Source organism: Lonchura striata, chromosome 12 (genome assembly GCF_046129695.1).
Source record: "Lonchura striata isolate bLonStr1 chromosome 12, bLonStr1.mat, whole genome shotgun sequence".
NCBI classification, from domain to species: domain Eukaryota; kingdom Metazoa; phylum Chordata; class Aves; order Passeriformes; family Estrildidae; genus Lonchura; species Lonchura striata.
This window is the reverse complement of record NC_134614.1, coordinates 15,447,803-15,466,133: the sequence shown is the minus strand read 5'-3', so window position 1 is coordinate 15,466,133 and position 18,331 is coordinate 15,447,803. Positions and strand designations below refer to the sequence as shown.

Sequence of the window (18,331 nt, the reverse complement as noted above, 5' to 3'; positions counted from 1 at the left end):
ACGGGGTCGGTGTCGGGGCGATGAGCGGCGGGGCCGGGCGGCGGCGGCGCCTGGTTCTGCACGTGGACCTCAACAACACGGTGGTGGTGGCGGACACGGTGACGGGGCAGGGCCCACCAGCGGCGCTCAACACCTTTCTCAGCACCGTCACCTGGGGCCGCGCCGGGGCTGCCGGTGAGCGCCGGGGCCGGGGGTGCGGGGGACCCGGTGTGGGGTGCGGGGCTGAGCACGTTCCTCTCTTCTAGGCGAGTGGGAGTGGGTGAGCGACCGCCCGTCCCTGCGCCCCCCGTGCCCCGGCGCCCTCAGCTACTACAGCCGCCACGGCCGGGACCCCGCCTTCACCGAGGCCGGCCCGGGCCGGCGCTTCCGTGAGCTCCACGCCCGCCACCTGCGGCTGCTGGAGTGGCCGGGCCCGCCGCACGACGCCTTGTCGGTGCCGGGAGAGCCCGGCAAACGCTACCACCTGATCCTGCCCTCCTTCTTCCGCCTCCTGGACGCGCTGCACCGGGATGGCAGAGCCTTCGCTGTTATCTTCAGGACCTTCGGCACCGACCTGCCCCGCGCCCTGCAGGCCGTCAGCAGCGCTCTGCACGGGCAGCACCCCCAGTTCCCTGCCCTGCGGGACGTGGCGGTGAGTGGCCCCCTGAGGGTCCATCGTGATGGGGAAGGGCAGCCGGATGGTCCCACGGAGCCTTCCCCCCCACGTCAGACTGCTCTCCGACTGCTTGGCCAGGCTGCTTTTAAAAGCATCGAGTTCTCTGGATGAAGCTGTTAGCTGTGGGGGAGCATGTGTGTGCAGATCCTGTGTGGAATGATCGCCTCTTGGGGTATCCAGTGTTGGACAGAGCATGCCTTCTCCTGAGGAGGGGCTGCTGCAGCAGAGCAGGGCTCCCTGGCCCAGAGCCGATCACAGCTGCACTCTCCCACTGGCAGCACACTGGGCAGGAGTGCTGGGAATGAGCTTTAGAAGATGCTTTAGTTATTCCTTGGAGTGTTTTCAGGTAGCAGAGATTGAAATGGGGGCAATGTGCAGCTAGGAGGTCATTCCTTCACATCCTTGGGGAGGGGATGATTTTTGGTTGGATGCATTCCATGCCACCTCTTTTCATCTTCCCAGCACCATCCTCCCACACTGTAGTGGTGAGGAGTCTCCACCCTGCTGCTTGGTGTCTCTGCCAGTGCATGAAACAACCTGTCTGCTTTAGAAACTTTTCCTTACCCATTTTCTGTGGTCCTGCAGCTCCCTGTGGACCTTACCCCTGGCCAGATACGCTGCAGCAAGAGAGAGGTGGTGCTGACACGGGGAGCAGAGCATCTGGCCACCCGGGAAGACAGAAGAAAGCTTTACAACTACTTCAGCTCCTTTGAGGGAATTGGAGGCTTCCAAGACCACTTTGACTGGTGAGAAGAAGGCATTGAAGAAGTGGGTTGGGCATTATCTTCTTTCCTGTGATTCTCTTTGTTTCTGGGATACCTCCTAGTTTTGAAGCCTTTATGTTGTTGTGGTCCCTATCACTTAGGCACTCTCCATTTTGCCTGTGGGCAGCTTGATGGGACTCACCATTCGTGAGGTCCCCATCTCCTGGTGTACCTCCTGCTTTTCTCCAGAGACCTCCTGATTTGTCATCTTGATGCAAAATGCCTCATTCCTAGGAGGGCATGGGCATGAGGACAGGACATTCTGCTTCCTTGGCTTAGAGGGTGCCCTCGGCCTGCAGTACAGTCTGCCATTACCCGAGAGCTGTTACCCTCTCCCTGTCCGACTATTCCTTCTCCACTTACTGTTTCAGGTGGGCTAGAAATCAGTTCTCTTCCCGGGGTGGGAAGCCCCTGTGGATAGACCCCCATGATCCTGACATTCACCACATCTTCATTGATGACAACATCCGTCTGGACGATGGAGACACCATTGTTCACCCCCAGGTAGGTGGCTGAGGGCCCCTCTGGCACCATGCACTAGGGATGTCCCTGGCAAGGTCAGACATGTTTTGTCCCCTTTGCATGAGGCTGCAAAGCGGGGGTCAAGGCATAGCCCTGCTGTCACTGCATCCTGTGCCACCAGTGTTGGTGGCAGCGATGCACAGGAATGGTGGGATCAGCTGTCAGCAATGCACAGCAGGTGCTGGCTGCCTCTGCTCCCCTCTGAGTCAGCCCCGGGCCTGGAGGCAGCAGCAGTGATATCAGGGCTGCCAGCCTTGTCACCTGTCTGAATGAACCGGCAGTGTTTGTGGGGAGCACACTTGGGAAACACAATGTTTATGCAGACAGAACCGTGCCTGGCCGTTGGACAGCTGTCAATGCTCAAACAAGAGCTACAGGTCCATGGGCGATCCTCAACCCCTGCCTGTTTCCATCCATACTGAAACGGTGCTGAGGGGAAACACAGCAGCCAGTGAATTGTCTACAGTGTTTGCGCGGCAGCCTGGGAATGGCAAAGGATGGGATGCTCATTGGATGTTCCCTTCCATACAAGCTTTCTCAACTTACACATTTGTAGCTGGTGGCAGGAATTGTTACTGCCTGGACAGACCTGTCAGGAACAGGCTTTGGTCTGTGCCATGCCTGGTTGAGGGGAGCTTCTGCAATGGCTGCTGCATGCAAACCTGCAGCAGCTGGAGCGTGTCTCACATAGCTCCACTTGCTGCATTTCAGCATCAGGCTGTTTGTCTGATCAAGGAGCTCCTCCTTTGGCATTGGTAGCCTGTGTGGCTGGTCAGTCAGGCTGCTATGCTAATCTCATGGCAGCCGTGCAGCCAGCCCTGGCGCTGCTCCCACGCTGGATCACACAGGTAGGATCCAGTTATGGTAACAGCAGACCTTGTGGGAGTCTGGGCAGCAACCAAGCATCTTCCCAGCAGGGCTCATCGTCACTGCTGGGACCTTGCTGTCCTGCAGCCAGGATCAGTAGGTGGAATGCCATTCTCCCCTCCTCTTGCATCACCAGCTCTGCAGGGCTGTCCCCATTTCAGTGGTGGTGACAGAGCAGCACTAGGAGTGAAACAGATTGCCAAGCAGGCCATGGTGAAGATTAGAAGGTGAAGTCCCTGTTCCATCCTGAGGTAGCTAAAGGAAGAGCTGTTGGCAGAGGTTTGCCTGGAGTCAACTGCTCCACAGAGCCATTTTCTTCCAGCTGCATGGTGTGGCCTGTTTCCTTAAGGGAGCACCAGGCACATGTGTGACATGCTGGTTCAGAGTCAAAGACACTTTCTGGGAGAGGGGGAAATCTCAAGAAACTTCACCTTCTGCTGTTGCAGTGGAGATAGGACCACCCTGCCCTCTTGTCCCTGACACAGCCAGCATGGAGGCTCCTGGCTGAGGGGAGGACAGAGTGTGCCACAGGCATGTGCGTTGCTGCTAGGCTCTGCTCTCCTTGCAGGTGTTCTGGGAACAGGGTGTCAGCAGTCCCAGGAGCGTGCCCACCTCGGCGCTGTACAACGTTTGCCTGGTGCAAACCGATCTGCTGGAGGCCATTGCTGATGAGGACTATTTCCTGCGCTGTGTGAGGAGGTGCGAGGAGAACTACGACCGCTACCTGGCCTGCATGGAGAAGGACAACCCAAGCCAGCAGTGGGATGGACACTGATACCACCTCATGGGGCTGAGTGGCTCCAGACTGGGACACCACCCGCTTCCTGCTGCATGCAGTCAAAGTCCCAGGCAGGCTCCTGCTTCAAGCTGTTACCTCTCTAATGTGCATGTTCGGTCCTATCAGGAGCTTCCATGAGCAAACATGAGCGTCCTGGGAGCTTGTATGATGGGATTCTTGGAGGAAATGGTTTTCCAGTCTTTGGCAGCGTTGCCTGTGGTGCCCACTTCTGTGTGAGGGCTGGGGCTCACCATCCCTCTGCAGTCACCAGGCAGGTCCCTTCCACCATACTGTGATGCAGGCAGCCTCGCAGTGTTCTCACCTCACTTCCCGCTCCTGCAGAGATGGTTGGTGCAGAGCAGGTGCCAGGATGAGTGCAGTGTTATCAGCAGCATCCCCAGGTGGCATTTGTGGTGTGGTGTTCTTGGTGGATGCCTTGTCACTTCTGTCTGTTTTTAAAGCAAACCTTTTTAGCTCATTTCTGTGTGAGTTTCCTGCCTGCCCTTGGCTCTGCCTGTGCTGGTGGGTGGGAAGCGCCTTTCCCAGCGTGTTCATTTGCCTGGCTCAGCCAAGTGGGGACAAAAGTGTTGGTGGAGGGTTTGAGACCCGTGTGCACCTTTCCTGATGCTGCTGAGAGACCCCAGCAAGGTCGTGCTCAGAGTAGGGCTGAGCTTATGTTCTGTCCCTGCAGTGGTGACAGGACTTCCTCTCTAGGGTAGGACGGTGGGTTCCCGACTCCTTGAGCCCGGCACTGTGTGGCTCTGGCGCCGGCAGCATACAGCCAGTGAAGGCAGAGCCAGCGTCTCTCTAGCCCCTCTCCCTGCGATGGTTCCTTCCCGGCCAGGTGAACGCGGCAGGGGCCCGGCGGGCCGGTGGCACCGGGAGGGTCGGGCGGAGGGGAGCGGGGCACGGCAGGGGGGCCGGGGCGGACGCGGCGCCGCCCCCACCGGCAGCGGGCGGGCCCGGGGCGGGCGGAGGCGCGGAGCGGCGGGGAGAGCGGCGGAGCGGGCGGAGAGGTGAGCGCGGTCCTGGTCCCAGTCCCGGTCCTGGTCCCTGCCCCTGTCCCTCTCCCAGCGGCGGGGCGGCGCGGAGCGGGCAGTCCGGGCACGGCGGAGCGGCCGTCCGGGGTTGCGGGCGGGCATCCGGGGAGCGCCGGGGGCGCGAGCGTTGCAGCGGGAGCCCGGGGGACGCCGGTGCCAGCGAGCTGTGGGCGGGAGCCCTGGGGGTGCGGGCTGCGGGGCAGTGCGCCGGAGCGCCGGGGCTTGCGGGCGGGAGTGCGGACAGCACCGGGGGTGAGGACGGTGCGCCGAGAGCAGGAACCTGGCGGGGTCCGGATTGTGAACGGGAAGCCTCTGCGCGGTACGGACCCGGGGGATGCGGGTAGAGAGCCCCGGGCACGCAAGGGTCCCAATGAGTGCGGGCTGTGTACCAACAGCACCGGGTAGTGGGAGCCCGGGGTGCGGGATCCTCGGGAAGCAAGAGCACTGGTACGTGCGGGCAGAGAGCCCCAGGGAGTGGGAGCCCGGGGGGGGCGGACAGGGAGCCGTGGGGCGCAGTCGGGAGCCCGGAGGGGGTAGGCAGGCAGCCCGGGATGCAGTGCGGAGCCCCGCGAAGCAGGAGCTGTCGCACCGCCAAGGGGAGCCGGCTAGCTGGGGCTGGGGGGAGCGATGGGTGCCCGGGCTCTGACTCGGATGCTCTCCCCGCAGGAGGCCGTGGGCCGGAGCAGTGGCGAGCCGGGCCGGATGGGCGGCACGGCAGGGCCAGAGCCCGGGGACCCCCGAGGCGGCTGAGCTGGCCCATGGCGGCGGGCGCGGGCGCCTTCGCGTGGGCCACCTTCCCCGCCATGCCCACGCGGCGCGTGTACTGCAGCGCCGCGCACCGCGACGGGCAGCTCTTCGTGCTGGGCGGCTGCGGGGGCGGCGGGCGAGCCCTGGGAACTGCTGAGGTGCTCGACCTCCAAGCCCAGCGCTGGACCACGCTCCCACCACTGCCCACGCCGCGGGCTGGCGCTGCCGTCCTCGCCCTGGGCAAGCAGATCTTGGTGGTGGGCGGTGTGGATGCGGCACAGAGCCCCCTCGCCTCCGTTGAGGTCTACCACGTGGATGAGGGCAAATGGGAGAAGAAGGCGGCATTGGCTCAGCCCTCCATGGGCATCTCAGCTGTGCAGAGAGGTGAGGGATAGGAACACGTTGTGACTCTTGCCCAAAGTTTGCTTAGCATCCTTGGAGTCTTGGTACAACGCAGCAGGACAGGAGCCAGGGTTGGTCCCTATATGTGGTGCCCATGTGTGCTCCCTGGACAGGGATGCTGTGGCACAAACCAGGCTGCAGTGTGGTGGGCAGGGCAGAGGAGATGGCAGGACAGTGGTGGGAGCGGGCAGGGGTGCCGGCCACACTGGAAGCAGGAGCAGGATTTGGCAGTATGGCTGTGTTGCCATGGTGTCTCCAGGGAGATGATATTGCCGAGAATAATTAGAGAGGATGTCCCTGTGCTCTTGTCTGTGCATGATGAATGGGATGGAGAGGGGGTCGAGAGGGTCTCAGGGCAGTCAGGGCATTGCCAGGCTGTGGCCTGGCTGTACTCACTGTCCCCTGGCTGCCCTGGAGCAGTGTCTGGCTGTGGGTCTCAGCAGTACTGCTGCTGCCTGCCCTGGAGGGCATGGGGGGATTCCCAGCCCTTCGGTGCTGCCCACAGATCCCCCTGCCTCACTGCTGCCTCTTTTCCAGATGGGGTTGTCTACGCACTGGGGGGAATGGGTGCGGACACCTCTCCCCAGGCACTGGTCCGTGTCTATGAGCCAGCAAAAGACCACTGGCAGCCCCTACCCTCCATGCCCACACCGTGTTATGGGGCCTCTGCCTTCCTGCAGGGAAACAAGATCTTCGTCCTGGGTAGGTGCTGCTGGGGCAAATCGAGCATCCCCTGTGCCTCTGCCCTCTTCTTCCTCTGTTCCCAGGCCAGAGAATGACCTGGTGCACCCCAGGGTGGCTTCATGGTGCCCAGCACTGCAGCCAGCAAGCCCCATCCTGCGTGCTGAGCACACCAATAGTGCCAGCATGGGGCACTGGCAGCTACGTCTCCTCTGTGCATAGGAGGCCGGCAAGGCAAGCTGCCTGTCACCGCCTTCGAGGCTTTTGACCTGGAGACAAAGAGCTGGACACGCTACCCCAGCGTGCCCAGCCGCCGCGCCTTCGCCGCCTGTGCCATGGCTGATGGGGTTGTCTTCAGCCTGGGTGGGCTGCAGCAGCCAGGGCCCCACAACTTCTATTCCCGTCCCCATTTTGTCAACACTGTGGAGATGTTTGATCCTGCGCAGGGTGAGCTCCATGTCTCTGGGTGAGGTGGGAGCATCTTCTGTGGGTTTGGGATCATTCTGTGGGTTGGTGAGGGGTGTCTGTGCCTGAGGGACATGATTATCTGGGCTCTGAACATCAGCCCCTTGTACCCGTAGTGAATCCTCTGCTCTCTGATCCCAGGGAGTGATTAACCTGCGGGTGTTCTGGTCTTGGTGTATAGAGGGGAAACCCCAGCAGGCGATGCTCACTCCCTCTCATACCCAGGTGTGTGGAGAAAGCCAAGCCGCACCATCCGTATGAAAGAGAAGAGAGCCGACTTCGTGGCTGGATGCCTGGGAGGAAGAGTGGTGGCTGTGGGTGGCCTTGGTAATGCTGGGGGCAGGCATGTGGCCATGTTCCCATCCCCATTCTTTGGGGCACATCAGTAATCTGTATGGCCATAGGGAGGTTGGCTGTGCAAAGCTGGGGTTTACTGCAACACTATCTGCAGCAACATCTCTCCGTGCCCTCATAAGCACTGGGGAGACCCTACTGCCCTCTCCCACTGGCTGCCCCACTGTGCCCCGTGCCCCTTTCACTCCCCAGTCAGGGTTTTCCCAGCTCGTGTGCAGCATTCTGGGCTCACATAGCCCATGGTGGCTCAGCTCCGCTGTGCAGGGTTGCAGTGCTGCATCCATCTCCCGAGAGAGCTGGGGAAAGGTTAGTGCTGTCACTCAGCCGAGAGCATACAGCAGGAGGGGCTGCCTGGGGAGCCTGGTGCCAGCCACAGCACCCCCAGCCCTGCAGCGAGGGCTGCCAGGCCCCCAGGATCGCTGGAACAGGGAATGGTGCTGGCTGCATTCCTGCAGTGTGGCATTGCTCCTGAGTCCTGCCGCAGCTGGAGCTGCCTTATCCCTGCAGAGTGCTGGCACGGGGAGGCGGGGAGGGTGAGGAGTGGTTGAGGGGACAGAGCCAGCAGGTGTGGCATTAGTGCCAGCAGCCATCCCTATGGGGACTCTGCTAATCCTCTTGTGCCCCCACTAATTGCCTCTGGGATTTCAAAGCCTGTGCAGCTCAGGGCTCCTGTTGAGGCATCAAAGGGATGTGGAGGGGGAAAGGCAGAGCCTGGGGTGAGGAGTGGGGGAGATACACAGAGGCTGATGTGGTTCTGTCTTTCACAGGGAACCAGTCCTGCCCACTGGACTCAGTGGAAGGGTTCAGCCTTTCGCAGAAAAAGTGGGAGCCGCTGCCCCCCATGCCCACTGGCCGCTGCTCCTGCTCCAGCTGCCCAACACCCAGCCTGCTCTTCATCATCGGCGGTGTGGCCCAGGGTCCCAGTGGCGCTGTCGAGGCTCTGTGCCTGCGCGATGTGCCCTGAGCAGGACCCCGGGGACCAGCCCTGGCCAAGCATCAAGTGCCTGAAGACGGGGACAGGGTGTGTGAGCACCCATGTGTTCACCCAGGGTGGCCTGGCTCCAGGAAGCCTCTGTCCCATGATGCCAGGCACCAGAGCAGCTGTGGATTTGGGAACTCCCAGCTCCTGTAGCGCTGTGGCAATGAAGCCCAGGGCAAACTCCTGCCTGGTGGGATGGCCATCGCCAGCAGCGTGGAGGGAGCAGTGGTGGCAGGACTGCCACTGGCCTCACTGCCCTGTCCGGCCCCATCTGTGCCACGGCGTATCTGTGCCGTGTGTGTAGCAGTGAGTGCTGTCTCGTCGTAGACCCAGTCGATGTCTCATGTAGCACAGAGGTGCCCTGTAGCTCAGTGCCTGGGAGGTGATGTAGCACCTCAAATAAATGAAACGTGGAATTTTATCCCACTGGAGTCGTGTCGTCTCTGGTTATCCTACTCCAGGCAGACACATGCCACAGCCTGTCAGGAAAACCCCTCCCAATGCAGAATTCAGTGACCCTATACGGTGGAGTAGGGGTAACTCTTGTTCTCCCCACCTCCAAGGTGAGTGGAGCAATGTGATGTAGAGATCCAGTCCTTGTTTGGAGAGGGGGAGCTAAGCAGTGGCTGTCCTGCCTTGGCACAGCCTTGTTCCTGCTTGGCTTCCTGTGGGTGAAGAGACTATGGGGGGGTGAAGGCAGCAGCAGAGGAGGGAATTTTTTGAAGGTACCCAGGGGTGTGAGAGAGGCAGAAAATAAGAGATGCCTAATGTCAGGTCTTGTGGGCCCTATCCAGCACCACAGCCCCATCTCAAAGGATGAACCATGGCTGGTGTGGGAGAGAGCTGAGTCCAACTGTGTCCAGCTTCTGTAGGCAGGAGCACTGCAATCCTGCTTACTGGCAACCAGGAAGGGAATGTAAGCTCCATACTGGTGGTGTCTGTGGGTGGTGTTTAGGGGTGCATTGCAAGATCAAGGGAGGTGACACTTGAATTACCCAGTGCTATGGGCTCACCTGAGCCTTGCTGCTCTTGGCTCCACACAGAATCTCACACCCAAAGCAGAAAGCAGGTCAGGGATTTGTTCCTTTATTGGTACATTAGAAAGATCTCACGAGTCTGGGTAAATATCAAGTACAGATGTCTGACCTTTCAGAAAAGACAACCAACTTGAGCCTCGGGTGAGCTGCTGTAAAGACAGGGGACTGAATCCCATCAGAGTGCAGCAGCATCCAATACACTGCTGGGACAGGCTGTGCCATGTCCTGGGGGCATCACAGCATGGGAAAAGTTGGGAATTATTCATAAAAGAGCATTCAGAAGATATTTTCATGTTTCTGCTCCATTACCTCTGGTGCCTACCTGGCACAGTGACTGCAGGGTCTGTCCTGATGCACTGCAGGACTATTTGCCTGTGATTTGGGAGGAACAACTTGGGATACCTAGGCTGGTGGTACCTCAGCTGGAAGCATCCCTGCATCTGCCTCTGGAGTTGCCATAGAAACCACAGTTGTGCCAGAGCCAGCATCATCAGTGAGCCCCAAATTACAGCCGGGAGGATGCGCTGGCAGCTGGGGAGGAGGTCAGTGGTTTGTGCTCTGGTTGGGGGCTGGACAGAGGGACGCCTCCTCTGAGCTCAGTGTGCTCCAGCCTTCTGTGTGTATTTCACAGCACTCCCTAGCCTGTGCTCAAACCCTGGTGGCCTTGTCCTTCTCAGGATCCTGGAAGGTGATAGACCCCTTGCTGTCACTTTGGTACATCTCCCCATCCTGACAGCTCTTTCCAAAATCCACCAAGGCATGCAATAATTCCAATCCTGCTAAACCTTTAGTCATGGGGGACCCTAAATCATGGAGCTGCATTGGAAACACAGGCCTGATTAATAAGCTTTTCCCGCAGGAGCATTGCATGAGTGGGATAAATCAAGATGCTGAGTCACCGGCAAATTGACATCCCTATGTGCCAACTTCACAAGCTCCCTGCTGCTGATGGGGTGCCCAAGGCTACTTTTCCAAATTCAAGGCAGTGGCAGCTGCAAGAGCCAGAGGATGCTGGAGGAGGAAGCTGGAGCTCAGGAGCCCCTCAGTGTTGCGATGTTTCCAGCAGTGAGGCTGGTTATCCCTGCCCCACAGGTGTTTGCTCCTCTGTCAGCAGCACTTTGCTTCCTGCACACACTTTCCTGGCACATTGACCCACCAGACTGCCTTTTGGCTTGGATCCTCCACCTGAGTGCAACAGGAATCTTTGACCTCTCATTAAGTGTGGAATTCTTATTCTTTTCTATATCTCTACTTTTGAGCACAAGACCAGAATCCCATTTGAATGAGAGGAGAAAAAGTTACTAGGACATCTCAGGAGTGGAGAGATGTGAGTCCTGACCAATTTTGCAGACTGACATGTTACCAGCTGAGGATGTGAATTTCTAATGAAATGTGCTATGAAGTTAAAAATGTTGAGGGACGTACCAAGTATATTGCTGTCTATCTCCTGGAAGCTTCTGCTAATTTTTACTAAAGGAAAGACTACAAGGTATCTGGCTACCCTCCCTAATGCTAGAAGCACAGGCTGTTATTTCAGCTATAAGGAGAGCTATGAGCCAGCGCCTGGCAACATGGTTAATCTCCCCAGAGCGTGTTATGGACGGGGGAGATGGAAATGGAAGTAGCTGTCAGACCTATAATTAAAAAAATGTGTTTGCATATAGAATATTCTTTCCGTTGTCAGGAGAGATGGAAATACAAAAATCTCATTTATCATATTCCACAAACTTGCTAGACGTTCATACCAGAAGGCTCCAGCCACATCAGAAATAGGAATAGCTCTTTCTAAGTACCTAAAATAACATGTTGAGCCTTATCGCCAGTGCGCACAGCACCAGCAATTACTTTTCTAATGGCAGTGGAAGCACTGCAAATGGGTACAGGACTCTACAGTCTCTTCTGCAGGAAGATCTGGGCCAACTTTTCAATCATGAGCAATAAAATGATGGAAAATCATTGTTTATGATGCAGGACCATATAGGGCCTGGATGCACAGCAAGGCTCTTGGCAGCAGTGCCATGTACTCGTCTGTACAACAGAGCTGTAGGCAGTTCAGGAGCAGAACAAGGCTTTTATTTACTTAAAAATCACAATAAACATTAACATTTCTATTGGCTTGGCACTCTGGAGGAAGGTTTGCCTTCCAGCCCACGGCTGCCTTGGACAGCCCAGCCACTACCCCATCCCTGAAGTAGGAACACGGTCCAAGCTGCAACTCCCCACTCTGGTCCTAGAAAATCAACCCATCAGAGTCTTTTCATTGAGCTGGGAGGTATCAACCTGCCTTGATTAATCCAAGCTATTTAAATCCACCTTAGTGCTGTAATGTCAAGTAAAGCTATGCAGTGAAGTCACTTCAATAAGTTTTTTATGGGTAAAAGACCAGAATTTTATTTTTTTATCTAAAGTGAAAGCTTTATCTACATGGGATTTGATTAAGAAACTAGATATATACATCAAGAAAGCCATTATTTTGACACCCCTGAGCTCTAGGCTGCCTTTAATACTAAAGGCAAAAGAGAAAAAAGGGGAATGTAAATAATTCCCCTGATCTATCCATGAATTTATGCCAGCTTTATTCCTCCTGTGGTTTAGTGCTTATGGAGTACCTTCAGAGCCAAGAAAAAACCATTTTAACTAGTATTGAAATAGTTTTGAATCAAATGAGGAGAAAATAGGCAAGCAAACATGCCTGTTTTACATTCCTAAACATGGATGTTATGGAACCACAAGGAAAAAAAAATCAGTAAAACTATATTTGAGACTGTTTCTCTGGGGAATGTTTAGATGGTGGTTATTTTTGTCATATTTCTGATGGATGAAATTAAATCCTCCTGCATTTCTGTCAGAGGTATTTACATGAGAGACCACACAGGCCTTTGGAAATAAAGGAAATGGATGCTGTGGCTGCCATGCTCACATGGGAGCAACTCTCAGTGTGCCAGGTCCCAAGCTTTCAGCTTTCTCTTCTTCCTAGTGTCCTGTGATGACTCCCTGTGCCTGGAGCTGTGCTTCCAGGTGAGGAGCAAGGGTTGGCTTGTGAAGCGACTGGAGCTGGGACTGATCCTGGGTCCATGGCCACAGGGTGAGATCCAGAGACCCTCAGCCCTGAGGTGACCACAGGGACCCTCATCTCCAGGGAAGGAGCCAGGGACACTCAGTTCCAGGGTGACCCCAGGGACCACCATAGGACCTCAGGCATCAGGGTGAGGCCCAGAGGCCTCCAGCCCTGAGGTGAAATCCAGGGACCCTGAGCCCCAAACTGATCCCAGGGCCTCCAGCCCTGAGGTGAAATCCAGGGACCCTGAGCCCCAAACTGATCCCAGGGCCTCCAGCCCTGAGGTGAAATCCAGGGACCCTGAGCCCCAGACTGTCCCAGGGCCTCCAGCCTTGGGGTGAAATCCAGGGACCCTGAGCCCCAAATTGATCCCAGGGCCTCCAGCCTTGAGGTGAAATCCAGGGACCCTGAGCCCCAGACTGTCCCAGGGCCTCCAGCCTTGGGGTGAAATCCAGGGACCCTGAGCCCCAGACTGTCCCAGGGCCTCCAGCCTTGGGGTGAAATCCAGGGACCCTGAGCCCCAAACTGATCCCAGGGCCTCCAGCCCTGAGGTGAAATCCAGGGACCCTGAGCCCCAGACTGTCCCAGGGCCTCCAGCCTTGGGGTGAAATCCAGGGACCCTGAGCCCCAAACTGATCCCAGGGCCTCCAGCCCTGAGGTGAAATCCAGGGACCCTGAGCCCCAAATTGATTCCAGGGGCCTCCAGCCCTGAGGTGAAATCCAGGGACCCTGAGCCCCAGACTGTCCCAGGGGCCTCCAGCCCTGAGGTGAAATCCAGGGACCCTGAGCCCTAAATTGATCCCAGGGCCTCCAGCCCTGAGGTGAAATCCAGGGACCCTGAGCCCCAGACTGATCCCAGGGCCTCCAGCCCTGAGGTGAAATCCAGGGACCCTGAGCCCCAAACTGATTCCAGGGGCCTCCAGCCTTGGGGTGAAATCCAGGGACCCTGAGCCCCAAACTGATCCCAGGGCCTCCAGCCCTGAGGTGAAATCCCAGCACCCTGAGCCCCAGACTGTCCCAGGGCCTCCAGCCCTGAGGTGAAATCCAGGGACCCTGAGCCCTAAATTGATCCCAGGGGCCTCCAGCCCTGAGGTGAAATCCAGGGACCCTGAGCCCTGGGATGAGGCCCAGAGATCCCCATAGGAGCCCCCAAACGTCCGAGTGTGATCCAGGAACTCTGAGTTTGGGGTGACCCCAAGGACCCTCAGGCCTCGGCTGGCCCCAGGGACCCCCAGCCCTGGGTGAGACCCTGGGCCCGCCCCAGGGCACCGAGCCCCTCGTGCCCCACAGGTGGGCAGGCCCAGTGTTTGTCTGCACCCCCGGCCTGTGGGGGGCCTCAGGCCAGGCCTGCCCTGGGCTGCAGGGCCGTGTCCCCCCGGGCTGTCCCCACAGCCACAGGACACAGGTGATGCTGCCCTGAGTGGGGCTGGTCATCTTCAATCTCCCTCCTCCCTGCGCCGTGGCTGCTGCTGGTGGGGAGAGGCCGTGAGGGCCGGGGCCATGGTGCTGTCTGGGGGCTCCCTGCCAGGGTGTCATCCCTGAGAACAACATGAACTTCAACGTCTGGAACATCAAGGAGATGCTGAGCACACCGACAGCCCTCGGGTGAGCATGGCTGGGGGGAGATGGAGAGGGGATGGGATGTAAAACCAGATACTGATGACAGGTGAGGTGAAACATGTCCAGAACTGACCTCTGGCTAATTAGGGAAATCTAATGAGAATTCATTAGCTTCCCCTGGGATGCTGTTTATGCCCCGAGCCTGACAGGACTCCCATAGATCCACCATTGGTGGGAATCTAAAAATCAGCATTGGCTGGAAGCTGTACCCTTGTCCATTCAGGGTGTATTTGGGGAATCCCTGTGAGCTGTGCTCATCTACTAGGTAAGTGAAGTGTTCCTCTTGCCTGTAAAGAGGGCAGATTAGAACAAATCGTGATGTGAAATATTATTGCACATTATGTAACTCAAAAATTATTCCATATACACATGGCTTGTTTTTTCCTCAGCAGAAGCCAAAGAGCAGCTAGAGCTCTGCACATCTACAATCTACAGTGAAACAACAAATATTCAGATATAAACATCTGGAAGGCACATATGTAAGACAAGCTGCAATTTGTACTTCAGAGCATCCTTTGTATCATGGCTAAAAAAGGCAGTGGGACTTATCCCCTTTTTGACTCCAGAAAAGCTAATTGACGAATTTGGTACTCTGACCCTCTGTTAGTTAAATAACCCACTTACATAACTAATTTGGTCAAATTCACAGTTTTAGTCATACTCTCTCTTTGGCCAGATGTTACCAAAATGATGGATGATAATGAAAACATAATAGTCATTTTCTTGCCCATTATAGAAATGCTTGTCATATAGATATTAATTAAGTGAATTTTGCACAGATGCAGGGGGCAAAGGGAAGCCAATTCAGGGAAAAATTTATTTATATCTGTTACAGTTTTGTCTTTATAATTGTGCATTGCTTAACTCTATTGTCTTCTTGGTACCTGGGGATTTTTTTGTTTGTTTTTTGGGAGGTTTGTTAGTTTTCAGTAAATTGTTTCTAAGTTTGAAAACCTGTGACTTTCTTTCTGGTCAGAGACTGAGAAGGGGAAGTTTAGAGAATATATTAAAAATATATAATATATATAAAATAAATAATTGCATTTTTATATTATAGACAAGATACATAAGATATATTTTTAAAATATATAAATAATTCTGTGAAGTTGTGCCATAGGGAATGAAATTAGTGGAAGAAGTACAGATGCCTGTTTGGAAAGGGATCACTTGAATTTCTTCCTCCTCCAAAGTAGTCTATCACCTACAACATCTTCCCTTTTAACTCATTTATTAATGGAGGAAGAAAATATAGGCAAGATTTTAACACCCACTCCTCAGCATTTTCCACATTTTTTACAAGTGAGTTCAAAAGGGTCAAAGACGGCATAAAATGTTACTGGAAGTGCAGCTGGGTTTTTAGAGTAGGTAAGAAGGGGGACAAATTTTTCTGTGTACAATTAACTTTTTCTGAAGGAAAGAAAAGTTTCCCACAGGAGCATGTGAATGTGTGTGTGTATTTGAAATAGGGGGGGGAAAGTGTTGATTACTTTTCCCTGACTCACTTCTATTACTAGAAACCTTTCCCACCACAGCAGGGTATGCTGCTTAATCCCCAGAAAACTCTTTCAGGGAGCTTTAAAAATGAAACATAAAATCAGTGTATAATCTAGGCAGAGTATGACTCACTCTGTGAGTTCCTTGCAAGTTTGAGTCAGGGTGTTACTTCTGAGAGCAGCTGCCACCAGGTCCCCAGGAAATGCCGAGCTCCAGTGATGCATTGCCCTCACAGACACAGCTATGCACAAGCCCAAAAGTGCTCTGGGTTTTATTTGTTATCTGTCAGACACACAAGTGCTTCTCTGCAACCCTAACAGCCTGAGAAATAGGGTGTGGGGAACCAGAACCCCTGCTCCACCTGGTTTTATGTAAGAATAGTGACATAGTAGAGGTACTAGAAATGAAGCAGAGGGAAGATTATTAGGTTGGACAATAGTATCAGGGTGCCAGTTATTTTAGAGGGTGGAAAGGGGCCACATGACAGCTATACTGGGAAAGCTTAGGCTCAATTGCAGTATATTGACAAAGGACACCAGTTTTATGGATTGAAATGCCAGCCTTCATTAGAGAAAGTGCCACATTCGAGCAGTGCTGCTGCCTGCCCAGCCAGGAGGGCTGGCAGAGGGAGATCACAGAGGGTGTGAGAACAGCAGCCACAAAAGCACTGATGCTTCAATCAGCCTTTGATTGGATAAGCTGTGATGCTGAAAGTACATTTTCAGACACCATCAATACCTGCCTTGGCCAGGGGGCTCAAAGGGGAAGAGACACATCTTGCCTTGGCCCTGAACTGAGCTCAAGATCCCTGTTCAGGCTATTTACTCTTGTAGTGCTACCATGAGAGTGTCAGTAGGGAACTGGAGTCAGTATCTCTGCAGGAGCAACAGAAGCCAAAAAATCCACTACTGTTAATTAAAAGAAACAAGACACTGGAATAGTAATAATAAACCTCATTAAAAATAAATTAAACTGTATACCCCAAGGGGTTAATGCTTGCCTGAGGCAGAAAGGTTATTTAGACTTGATTATATAGATTTGAAATTGAAGTTATGAGAAATTTCTTGTACCATGAGTAAAGAAGTAACTTGCTAAATGCATAAAAGCTACTCATATACTGACTTCCAAAGACATCAGAAGCAGAAAGCCTGCCAGAGAGTGTGTAAGGCCAAGAAATTATGAAAATATTAAAGAGGCATCCTAAACAGCTTCTTGAAGTTAAGGCCTGCTTGGGCCCCTACTCTCTATGGTTTATTTCTGCTGTTGAGAATAACTTCCAAGTTTAAAAACCTCATTCAATCCATTATCCGTGAAATTCCATCCCAAATCACAAGGTCACATATTTTGAAGTTACATTAAGGTTCAAGAATAAGCAGAAAATGAAGGAGACAGCCAGGACAAAGACCAGGAGAGCAGCTGTAAAATTCCAGAGCCTCACAGGAATGAGAAACCAGGGCTCTAAGTGCAGCTGGAATATGGCTTCAGACTAGATAGGGGGTTGCCAAAAAAAATCCCTGTCTCCAGATGCCTAACATTTAATATGGTTGGGGAAACATTTTGTGGGAGCAAACAGGGCTACTCTGCAGAAATGCCAATCTCCTCTTGAGGAAAAGGGTCTGTTGTAACTGGCAACCAGCTCAGGGCAAAGGGCTAACAAGGATGCCAAGGTAAGGATGTCTGGGCAGTACTGAATCACAGCTGAATGAATAATAAACAAACTCATAGAAAGCAAAAATTACCTTGAGAAATTAAAATAAGACCAGAGGGATTTTTGAACCTGAAATCTGGAAACTGGAGGCAGTGTTCGAGCTGAATAACTGAGAGGGATTTCATAGCAGTTAATGCATTAGGGACAGTGCCAGAATGTGTTTGTAGAAATTCCTTTTAGAATGTGGAGCACAAGCAGGTCGTGCCATTCCAGAGGACAGGAAGCACAAGAATAATTTTCTGCTGTGACCGTTTCCAGTGAAGAGATGGCAAATGTCTGGAGGCTGCACTTGCAGCTAAACCGCCTTGATTTTAACTCTTCCAGCTCCCCTGTACCCAAAGCCAAGGCTGAGCCTTGCTCATTTGCTGAGCACACTGGCACACTGGCAGGCAGCTGATAGTGAGGATGAGGGCAGTGTAGCAGAGCTAGAGACAGTTCCTATAGATACAGGCTAAAGCCAGGAGGAAGAGCAGGTGAATGACAGCTCCCAGAATTTATACTGGATTTGTTGTGCTTCAGCCCTGATCCCTAAATGAGGAGGAGCAGAAAGGGCTGTGAGATTTTCTGGAGGGAAACCAGGAGAAGAGAGACTTTATGGCACTGATCCTACTCAAGACACTGCTACTAGGAGAGAAAGATTTCTTTGGGAAAGAGGCTTTACTGCACTTTGAAGAAATGTGTCAGAAAGGTATAAGTGAGCTTCACCCACAGTGCTTGAGAAGAAGAAGGATGCTGGCACATGTTCAGTGGAGATGACAGAACCAGAGAAAATCACTTATAGCAGCACTGCAGATAAATGTTATGTTGCATATTGTAGAAGTCTCAGTTTGCTTTTTCAAATGACACTTAAACTTTGGTGTTGGCACATTAGGACAGATCCAAACAACAGAATATAAATATCAGTTCTTAAAGAAAGATTGATGAGGCCTGTGGCAATTTACAGTTATGAAGCTTTAGTTTGTCAGTGTCCCTAGAACATCTAGAAAATATAAGAGGGTATTTATCACATGCCATGTTTGTTTTGAGGCAAGGCAGAACCTTTGAATGAAAAGTGAATGTTTGCATGTGATTCTGCTAAAATACTTGGAGTGGAAATCAGAAAATTAGAAAAATGAAAGAAGCTCCTGAAAGTTCTAACTCCTTCTATAAAGGGGGAATTT

General features: G+C 53.9%; 2 protein-coding genes across 3 annotated transcripts; both read left to right on the top strand.

Moving 5' to 3' along the window:
• Window positions 1-20: 20 nt before the first annotated feature.
• On the top strand, window positions 21-4,064 carry LOC110470679 (uncharacterized). The gene is made up of 5 exons (XM_021530520.3): window positions 21-174; window positions 246-631; window positions 1,241-1,401; window positions 1,791-1,923; window positions 3,377-4,064. Exons 1-5 carry the CDS (start codon window positions 21-23, stop codon window positions 3,581-3,583), a joined length of 1,041 nt encoding a protein of 346 aa, XP_021386195.1. The 3' UTR covers window positions 3,584-4,064.
• Window positions 4,065-4,595: 531 nt separating this feature from the next.
• On the top strand, window positions 4,596-8,680 carry KLHDC8B (kelch domain containing 8B). 2 transcript variants are annotated; one of them, XM_021534132.2, is made up of 6 exons: window positions 4,596-4,602; window positions 5,293-5,757; window positions 6,313-6,477; window positions 6,679-6,903; window positions 7,147-7,248; window positions 8,043-8,680. In XM_021534132.2, the coding sequence occupies exons 2-6, from the start codon at window positions 5,385-5,387 to the stop codon at window positions 8,237-8,239; spliced, it is 1,062 nt and encodes a 353-aa protein (XP_021389807.1). In that variant the 5' UTR covers window positions 4,596-4,602; window positions 5,293-5,384; the 3' UTR covers window positions 8,240-8,680. The 2 variants fall into 2 exon arrangements, with proteins under 2 accessions (XP_021389807.1, XP_021389797.1); XM_021534122.3 differs by lacking the exon at window positions 4,596-4,602 and having other exon boundaries at window positions 5,178-5,757.
• Window positions 8,681-18,331: the final 9,651 nt, after the last annotated feature.